The sequence below is a fragment of the Thunnus maccoyii genome, chromosome 1, assembly GCF_910596095.1.
Source record: "Thunnus maccoyii chromosome 1, fThuMac1.1, whole genome shotgun sequence".
NCBI classification, from domain to species: Eukaryota; Metazoa; Chordata; class Actinopteri; order Scombriformes; family Scombridae; genus Thunnus; species Thunnus maccoyii.
The window spans coordinates 22,559,722-22,569,588 of NC_056533.1; the positions used below are offsets into that span (position 1 = coordinate 22,559,722).

At 38.9% G+C, this 9,867-nt stretch overlaps 1 protein-coding gene and 1 non-coding gene across 5 annotated transcripts in view; both read left to right on the forward strand.

The window, feature by feature from the left end:
• dennd2b (DENN domain containing 2B) overlaps positions 1-9,763 on the forward strand; it is a 48,911-nt gene extending 39,148 nt beyond the window's left edge. For 3 of the 4 annotated variants that reach the window (XM_042408366.1, XM_042408357.1, XM_042408349.1), the window contains exons 15-20: positions 3,365-3,542; positions 4,519-4,560; positions 4,864-4,975; positions 6,902-7,141; positions 7,422-7,508; positions 8,029-9,761. In XM_042408366.1, coding sequence (XP_042264300.1) covers positions 3,365-3,542; positions 4,519-4,560; positions 4,864-4,975; positions 6,902-7,141; positions 7,422-7,508; positions 8,029-8,063 — 694 coding nt within the window. In that variant the 3' untranslated portion in view covers positions 8,064-9,761. Of the gene's footprint in view, positions 1-3,364; positions 3,543-4,518; positions 4,561-4,863; positions 4,976-6,901; positions 7,142-7,421; positions 7,509-8,028 lie in introns of all 4 variants that reach the window. The other variant, XM_042408374.1, reaches the window with a different exon arrangement.
• On the forward strand, positions 5,623-5,694 carry trnae-uuc. The gene has a single exon. It is a non-coding gene; the product is annotated as a tRNA-Glu (tRNA).
• Positions 9,764-9,867: the final 104 nt, after the last annotated feature.

A 9,867-nucleotide genomic window follows, 5' to 3' on the forward strand; every position in this document is an offset into this window, starting at 1 on the left:
TCCCATCGGGAAGACATTTTTCATTGTAAAATGGCTTCTGCTGCCGTCTGTGGAGAGAGGGAGCCGAGACAGAGAGCTGGAGGTGGAGAGCCTTATAGACAGGAAGAGAGGGAAAACCATTTGGGGACTAAGGGAGCGGAGAACATTCTGCAAGAGGATAAAAATACACCCTGCACAGCTTGTCATAGAAATCCTATAGGTCTATATGTACTCTACTGCCTCTTTATATGATTTCTAGGTGTTATTTTGACCTTGGGAAGCGCTTTAACATTGAAGAATGGTTTTGCAGAGCTTTGCAGCACAGCTGGTGTCTGACAGCTGTGGATCAGTTTGCTCTCAGCCTAGTCCTCTTTGTCCTGTGGAATCAAGACTTTTCAGAGCCAAGACTGGTAGACACAGTGCGGTGCTTTAGTAGAGCTGTGAAGCATGTGGTGGCACAGGCTTTTGTCTCCCTCCCTCTCTTTCTCGGACACTGAAATTTTCCCTCCTCCTCTGGGTTTCACTGACTAAGCCTCTCGATCCCATGTTTCCTGGAGTATCTGCCAGTTTAGCCTCACACACACTGAACCAGGCCTGGCAGACCTACGAGAGCTAATATGCCAGGATTAGCTCCCAAACCTCAACACATAACAGCTCTGCACAGACCTCACCTCTGAAGACCTGCTTCTTTTCTATTTTCCCAGGATATGCTGGCATAATAACTTTTATATGTATTTCTGTAATTAAATTTAGTTCTTGTACTATAATCTTAGAATATTTATGCTTGTGTGATGTTGTAGAATTGTGGGGTTACATTTTTGTTTCATTAAAGTTGCTCTGATCAATATTTCTATATTAACAACAGTTCAAATGACCATGTGTGATGTGAAAGGTGTGGCTTTTAGTAACCAACTAGAGTTAACAGCCAACTCTGCAGTTCCCCATCAGTTTTAGCATCTTTCAGCTAATTGTTTTGGTTTTACGGCCCATGACTTTACTGGGGTTTTTTTCACTCTCACTGCTCTCATGAGCTTCTTGTTTCCAGCAACAACAGGCAGCTGTTTTCAGTAAAAAAGGCTCAGATAAATCCACTGTATGCTTCATGCCTAGCACTAAATGGCAGACAGGAAGAGTTAGCAACTAGCTGGCGAACATAGAGGAACGTTTAGTGGCTGAAAGCCAGATATTTCCCTCAGGAGTTGGTGGAGACCAAATGAGAGCTAAAAGGAGAGTGAATATTGAAATTATATTCGTCACATAGCCCAAAATACAAATCAGTGCTAATTTGGCTCCATATCTGCTTAATATATAAAAGGGCAACTTTTTGCTCACACTACAAATTAGTCCTCTTTAAGCTATGCTTTGTGTAGCCTAAAAGGTTTTGAGTTAATTTGTCCTTCTCTTGTATGTTTTAAAGAGGGACAAAATAAAAAAAACATTAGTAGTATGTACATATATACACAATATACACGTCATATACATATCACAAAATAACAAAGAAGTGTCAAATGCTGAAGTAAAAGGGGACATTGCCCACAAACTCTCCCTTACCCACTCCGCCTTAATTCAGGATGTTTAATTTCCTGTTACTTGTATGTTATCCTCACCTTTTAGAAGTCATTTCTCTTTGTATGGCTTTTATTATGACCCATGTGTGATCTTGGAGTCTGGATATAACACGAATGTCCCTCACTTTTTCCAGAGTTGAGTGGCAACCTCTGGTAGTGCAGAGTGTTTTCACTGCAAGTTCATCTCCTCCCAGGAGTGTGTGGTTGAGGAATGAGTGTAATTGATCCTTTTGGTATCAGTGTTGTGTCGGACCGCGTGTAGCCTGTGGCGAAGGTTTTCAGAGATCTGTGCCCCATCACTCCCTGTTGGAACTCGTCAAACCCAGGAGACGGGATCTGTTAGGAATTATAAAACCCTCCTCAGGCAAATGGAAATTAGACCGGCCAAAGCAAAGCTGCAAGTGCTTGATGTTATGAGTGAACTGGAAGAGGCCTAAAAAGACTGAACGCTGTGGTTATTATAGCCTTTGGGTTTTCACTGGTGTAATTCTATTTTACCCTGTCAAGAAAACACATTTTAATCTTGGCAATTTGACTCATGGGAAGTTAAGATGAAAAGGCCTGTGGCAAACATATAGCCTGGGTTTGTCGTTTATCTCAACACATTGATTATGGATTAAAATACTCTCTGTTCTCTGTATGGTCTTCAAAGGTTTCTCTGTCTGAAGCTGAAACTCAGTGTAAATGAGGTCATATAAAAGGGAGTAACTTGTGTTTACTTGGATGTTCTGTCTGCTGTTGATGACAGCAACCACAGAAAACATTCCTCATTAAAAGTGTATATATCTCAAGTGGGGTGCGTTTGCATACCATGTTTGATCCCTGGTCTTGTTCTTGATCCATACTGATTTAGTGCTCCACTGTGTGTGTGTGTGTGTGTTTGTGTGTGTGTGTGTGTGTGTGTGTGATTGGACCCACAGTTTATTTTCACTCTCTTTGTGTACATGGACTGGACAGTATGTAGAGGACAGAGGGGAGGAGGGTCAGCCACTGTCAACAAGCGACGGATCGTGAGAAAGACGGGCTGCTATTTGTGATCTTGATGTTATACCACAGCTGTCAAAGTTAAACCGAATTGGTGCTTGTTAGTATTGCGTCAACAAGCCTCCAGTTTAACTACAGCAACATGTCAGAGTCACGCCACCCCTGCAGATAGAGTAGAGTAATGTCATAATAATGCAATTCATGGGAATCACTCACATCTATGTGGTTTGTATTAAATGGATTCACACTCCGGGAGAAGTTGAAGTGCACCCAGATTAAGCTTTGAATCATTAAGAGAACTTGTCCAGAAGCTGTTGTATTGTTGAGTCCTTCAGAAAAAATCTTTTTGTCAAAGTGTAAGAACTGTCTGTTTGCTCCTGCTGTTATTCAGATGGGCTGCAGGAAGAGCAAAGTGTCAAAGCCAGAGTACATAGTTGTGCTGATATGCCTCATATAAAAGTAACCGTTTCAAGGAAAAGAGGATCAAGTAGTCAATTTAACTTTGGGAAAGAACTTAGAGATGGAAATAGACTGTTTAGGCACTTATGGTACACTATGTCCCCCAGTCAATGATTTAATGATGGTGATTTAAACATTTTGAAGCAGCGATATTCTTTTTTTTCACTTTATAAAAGTTCCTGATTGCAGAAGGCTCTGTTTTAGGAAAAAGTTTAGGAAAACTCACCACTCCCCTTTCAGCCTGGGAAAAAAAAGGTTTTCATTATCTCATGAAACATCTGCCCTGCTTTTAGTTGAATCTGGTGTGGCCCCTGCAGGGCGGTGTTGTGTGAGTGTGAAGGTTATTGATGTTGTGTGCCCTCTTTTTTTATCAGTACCCTGTCCAGCTGCATGCTTGCAGTGGTGGCGCTACTCTACCCCTTCTCCTGGCAACACACCTTCATCCCTGTGCTGCCGGGGTCCATGTTGGATATTGTCTGCTGTCCCACTCCCTTCCTGGTGGGGCTGCTGTCCAGCTCATTGCCTAAACTTAAAGAGCTGCCTGTAGAAGAGGTAAGTTCACTCTCTCTGGATTCTCTCTGACCATCTGGTTGCAGTTTCTTTCCCAAACGCTGTTGTCTGTTAGATTATATGGATATCGGTGATTGTTCAGTCTGTTTCTTTTTGTTCTCTTTCTAATTGAAGCTTGTTTTTTTGGAATAGTGAACATTTCTGTCTTGGCTGATAAACTAAAGCAATACAGATTCAGAGTAATTCCATTATAAGTTTGGCTGGCTGCTGCTGTATCTGTTCAACCTCCTCTGCCTCTGGTCTTATTATATTAGGGAACCAGCCAGGTGACTTCCAACCATAGGGAAGGATTCAAAACTGAGGCCACAACTTTAGTTGGTAACATTCAGACCATGTGCGCACTGCTTTTACGCAGATCACAAATGACTGTCCCTCGCAAATTGTAGATGCATTTAGTTTAGATTTAGATAAGTGAAATTTAATGAGCAGAAATGATCTCATGTTGCAAATTTGGTGAACAGCTTCACATTTCAAAATATTGTATAGTTCAGGTTAACTTATAAGATGTGACTTTTTGCTTCTTATTGATTTCCTTTTTAGTAAAAGCGTTGAGTGTTTTAAATAAATGGCTTTCAAAGTGTTTCTTGTTACCTGCAAAGATCTATAAACTTCAAGTCCTACCTTTTTTGAACTTTGACTTTAGTTCAGACAGTGCAAGCCTGTGAAGTGTTGCTGACCCTGAAATAAACCCTGCATATATTACATTCATACTGTACATGTCTGTGTAAGCATTTCACACAGATACACAGCAAGTCACCTCAAGTAGTTCTGATGAGGTCAGCTGGTAAAGAGCCAGTAAATAGCAGCTGAAGATCTCACAAATAATTTTGGCAGAGGAATTTGACAGGCCTAGTGAGTCATGCTACTCAATTAGTACATATAAAACATGGAAAAATGAGGAGATGCTGGTTTTTATTACATCTGAAACATGACACACTTATCTTCTTCTTCTTCTCAGGCTTTAATGGTCGACCTGGGAACTGACCGCTTCATCCGACAGGTTTGTCTGTTAACTTGTGAAGCAAAAGATAAAGGTTAAGTCAGAGTCAAGTAAATTTTATTTGTATAGCCAAATATCACAAATCACAAATTTGCCTCAGGAGGCTTTACAGTCTGTACAGCAACACAAGATCATCTATTTTTAGACATTTGATTCTGATAAGAAAAAACTCCCCCCTAAAAAACCCTTTAACAGGGAAAAAAAAGTAAGAAAGATGATAAACATGCAGTTCTCTGCCTTTGAAATTAATTATCCAAACGTTGTTTATCACTGGTGACTGCAGTGTTTTCTGTTGTTTTATAGATGGACGATGAAGCCTCGCTGTTGCCGCGGAAACTTCAGGCAGCCCTTGAGCAAGCGCTGGAGCAGAGGAATGACATCATCAATCAGGACTCTGATAGCGAGTCAGACGAAGGTGAATAAGTTAAAAATCATCTCACTCTATCAAGACAGATGTTCTCCTTGTTAATTTAAACAGTTTCTGTAGCAGAACATGTTCAGTCAGTCCGTGTGAAACTCACTACTTACATCATGTTGTCGTCTACGAGACTCGTCATCACTGTGAGTCACTATTGCTCACCTGGGAAGTGAAATAATATGTTTTTTTCTGCTGATGAGAGGTATGTGTTGAGCTGAACGGTAGTAAATTATACGTATTTTTCATGTGATCCACAAGGTTTTCATTATTCTAAATAATTTGGTCATATAACAACCCTGTAACAACCATATGTGCAATTATGAGAAGAAAAAAACAGTCAAAGATGCAATTTTAAAGTATTTTTCTTTTCAAAATATTTTTTTTAAGATTTCAAACACAAGGACGGTACCAGAGACGCAGCAAACTTTTTCGCATCATTTTTATATATTTTCAATTTTGATTCATTTTTTTTTTTATACGCATGTGGAATTATATAAGTTATTTAAATCAGTATTTCCATATGCTTCAGGCTCAGTTTTCTTTCAGTTCATATTCAGTTGCTAAGATTAAAATATTGCTGTGAACGTTGTCATGTTTTGCAAGTTGCAGCTGTAACCTGATACCTGTACCCATACACATGTACCTCCCATATGGTCTAGCGGTTAGGATTCCTGGTTTTCACCCAGGCGGCCCGGGTTCGACTCCCGGTATGGGAACTTGGATTTTGTCAATTCCTCCCAGGGGATCAATAATATCTTTATTTTGTAAAGCAGCTTTTAAAACAACAGTAACAAAATACTTCATAGAGCAAAAATGAAGTCAAGAATATAGAATGAGATGCAAGATGCTAGATGTTACTTTTTGAATGACGTGCACGCTTTCATGTATTTACACTCACCAGGAAGAGAGCCCAGACGTGGCAGAGACTTTCTGTCTTTCTGCTTTCCACGTCTCTTCCAACATAAAACTTTTACCCAACAGTGAACACTGTTGTTAAATCTGCTGCCTGTCAATCACATTGTGTTCAAGCTGAAGCAAGACACTTGCGCAACCTATAGTTTAGCTAAAAGTTTAAGCTTGACTTTCCACTATTACTACCACACACAACAATTAAGTACCTCGTTATATTTACAGTGTACATTTTCCAATATTTACTTTCAAAAATAGACAACTATTAGGAGAAAATAGTAATGAGTTAGCATAGTAAAGTTAAGTAGCCAGGGAATGCAGTAAAAACCCCAGTATAGCTGGAATTGTCCTTTAATGACTCTTGACAAGGCCCCAGAGATGCAGTTCGTGTTCCTCGGTTCTTGTGGATTTCAGCTATTTCTGTAATATTCACAGAGTTTCTTGGCAAGTAGCTTTAGACAGATTTCTCTTTTGTTCCTTCAGCTTCAACTCATACTTTAAGAAAGTCTTTGTCAGAAACCTCAGAGTTGTAATTCACTGTCTTTTGTGCAGTCATGAAGGTCTGGGCCTGTGCCTCTATAAGCATGCTGAGAGATTTAAATAACTTCAGGGTAACAACCATTTATCATCAACAATACTTTGACCATCACCAATGTAAAAGAAATAGTTGTAATAAAGAGGCAAATGCATCATCATCATCATTATTATTATTATTATTATTTTTATGTCTTTTTTGTTGCTTAATTGGATTCAGGCTGTAGAATCATGAGATATGTCTCTGAGTCTCCACACAGTTAACACGAGTACGATAGTTTTTATTGTTTGTGTGGCTGTTAGTGTTGAGCCAAACCATATTTCTATTTTAATCTAACTCTGACTGCTCTGAGGCCACTTAAAGACTCGTCTGACAATTTCTTTGAGACATGTAAACATGCCAACCACTATGAAATGTCTGTAGTGAATACCAATATACTTGTAATAATGTGAATACTCTCCTTTTCCTTGTGTCTGCAGAGTACAACTCCTTAAACAGTCTGGTGTCAGAGGCTTTCATCCGCTTCTTCCTTGAGACCATCGGCCATTACTCCCTGTTTATCACTCAGAACGAGCGTGGAGAACGCGTATTCCAAAGAGAGGCCTTCCGCAAGTCTGTGGCGTCCAAGAGTATCCGTCGCTTCTTGGGCGTCTTCATGGAGTCTCAGATGTTTGCAGGGTTCATTCAGGATCGGGAGCTGAGGAAGACCCGTGCTAAAGGTAGACTGTCCTTCTCAGAGTGTCACTTATTTCTTACTTAAAAGTTTTACTGTAAGGCAAAGGCTGAACTGCTCTCTATGGATTTCCACCCCTGCTCTAACAGAAGATACCGCTCTAACACTGACCTCTAGTGGCTCCCTTGCAGATAAGAGTAATTGTCCTGTTTGTATGTTTGTATAAAGACTAATGTGTCTTTGGAAATGTTTGGAAGTAACAAGAAGGAAACATTCCCTTTTCATATATATATATATTTAAATGTCTTGTATTGTTCTGTTGACAGGTCTGTTTGAGCAGAGGGTGGATCAGTATCTGGAGGAGCTGCCAGACACAGAACAGAGTGGAGTCAACAAGTTCCTCAAAGGTTTAGGTGAGTTCTGCAGGAGACATAAAGGACTGGACTCAGACAGGAAATTAAAATGAGGCTGCAAACAACCTAAAAGAGAAATTCAAATATTTTTTTTATTTTATTTTGTCTAACATTCTTACACTACAAGATTAGATTACTGATGACACTTTGTTATTACTGTTATCTTACCAACTACACCAACTTTCACCTCTTTTCATGATCACTATTTGTTGTTGCTACTAGTTTGCTAAGGAAGCAGACAGTCCAGATCTTAAGTCATAAGTATCTCACAGGGAAGAAAACATCCACATTCATGATACGGTGTAAGATTTTATCACGTTGGCAGATATTCAGATTTCTCCACAGACTACCGAGGGACAATTTGGGGTAATTCGGCCCAAACTTCCTGTAATCTCAGTCTGGCTTTATCACCATTTACTGTATAATAACTAGACTTAAGAACATTTACATCACTGTGATTATGCACCTCATGTGTTATGCATTATACATGATTTAATGGATTTGTTTTCACTGTTTTTAGGAAGTAAAATGAAGTTTCTCCACAAAAAGAACTGAGGGGAAATTGTCCTGTTTTCAGTTGTATACCAACAACAAACTGAAGACCTGATGTCCCAAATCTCTGCATCATGATGATTCTCACTCTGTTTTTTGTGTAAACTTGTACATATTTCACTGCAAGCTGGCTGCGATACTCTTCAGTGTATGTTTATAGTCCCTCATGAGATAGTGATAGCAGGGCGGTACACACCAGGTGAGCCGTAGAGTAACCACTGATGTCCAGGTGTGCTTGTAAAGAGTGTTATCAGAATGTGTGAGCGTATGTGACTTGATATGGGCATAGATGTACAGTTTCTATGTTTTCATTTTGCATTATTTCACCACAGTGTTGTCCTCTGTTTAAGGAGCGTAGAACCTATTCGAAACTGTACATGCATTAAGACAATGAAGAAGATGATTGTAACTGTTCATAAAGTCTTTTGCAATCTTTTATTAAAAAAAACAATAATTCAAATGCAGCAAATGGCTTAGTGTGCTACTGAGTTTACTAATAATATACATGTTACATATTTATGTTGGTAAATGTTGTTTAATGGTGAATCTGAGATCCAGACTTGCTGCCATCCTGAAGTTGCTCTTATTTTTCATACATCAAGACTTCAGAAAGAAGCAGAAAGTTACTTTTCCTGTCATATGAACCAATTATCAATAACAACAATCTGGCTTTTATAACTTTCTTCATATTGTTTCCCAAAAACAAGTCCCAAATCATGTAGATATCACTTTGGGAAAGAGAAATGTGTAATTCATGTTTTGCCACATGATATAAAATCACCTCATTTTACATGTGACAACTCAATGACAGCTTCCCCCTAAGCTATGCATTAGGAGAAGCTGGTAAGATCCCTAAAGGCACAGTTAGTCTAGCACCAGCTACCACATGCTGCTGCTAACCTAATTATGTCTGTGCACATCACTCTGGTGGCTGTCACTGCCATGCTGTTATTAGCTCTACTAACTGAGAGGCTCACTGTTGATTTCAGCCGCCATATTACTTTTCCTCTGCTTGTGCCCTTTATGGCAATTAAGGTTGACATTTGATGTCAAGTAAGTGTGTTCTGTGTTTAAGATAAACCTGCACACCAAACTTATCTTACAGGACCTATAGTCTGTGATGGAATATAGGAAAGTATATTAAACAATTATGTAAAATTTCACGGTACAGTAGAAGCACTTTATTTCCATTTTGTGAAACTTTATACTTTCACCTCAACAGCTACATTTCAAAAGAAGATATTTTACTTTCTGTCCACTGTGTTTATTTGATGGCTATTGCTTTACATATTAAGAATTTACATATCTACACAGCAGTAAAGGACATGTGGTAGTGATACTGGACCACCTGCTACATTAAAAGACCTTTTGCAAGTTAATGCATCAATAATTTAACACCATGAAGGGGACGGTTCAGAGTGACTACTTTAACTTCAGTGTATTTACTGTCACTGCTTTTATCTGTGTAATAAAATGATTGAATGCTGCTCTTTTTATCAAAAAAAGAAAAAAAAAGTTACATGTGGTAACTTGACTCAAGAAAATGGTAAACCTTCTCCTCCTGACTGTCATTTATTTTTTTTAAATTGTTTTGAAATTTCCTGTAATTTGATGCCAGTAGGAAATTTCTAGACTTTTTGTTTTCTGTGATGATTGTTTCAGTCCATGCCTTGGTATAAAATATGACAGTAGATGTGAATCATTCACATATATTTAGTCTTTAATAATGTGTCAGCAGTAGGTAATGCACCTGTCTGATGTGATTTCTTACCTGCAGGAGCAGGTGGAAGGTTACCAAGTACATTTA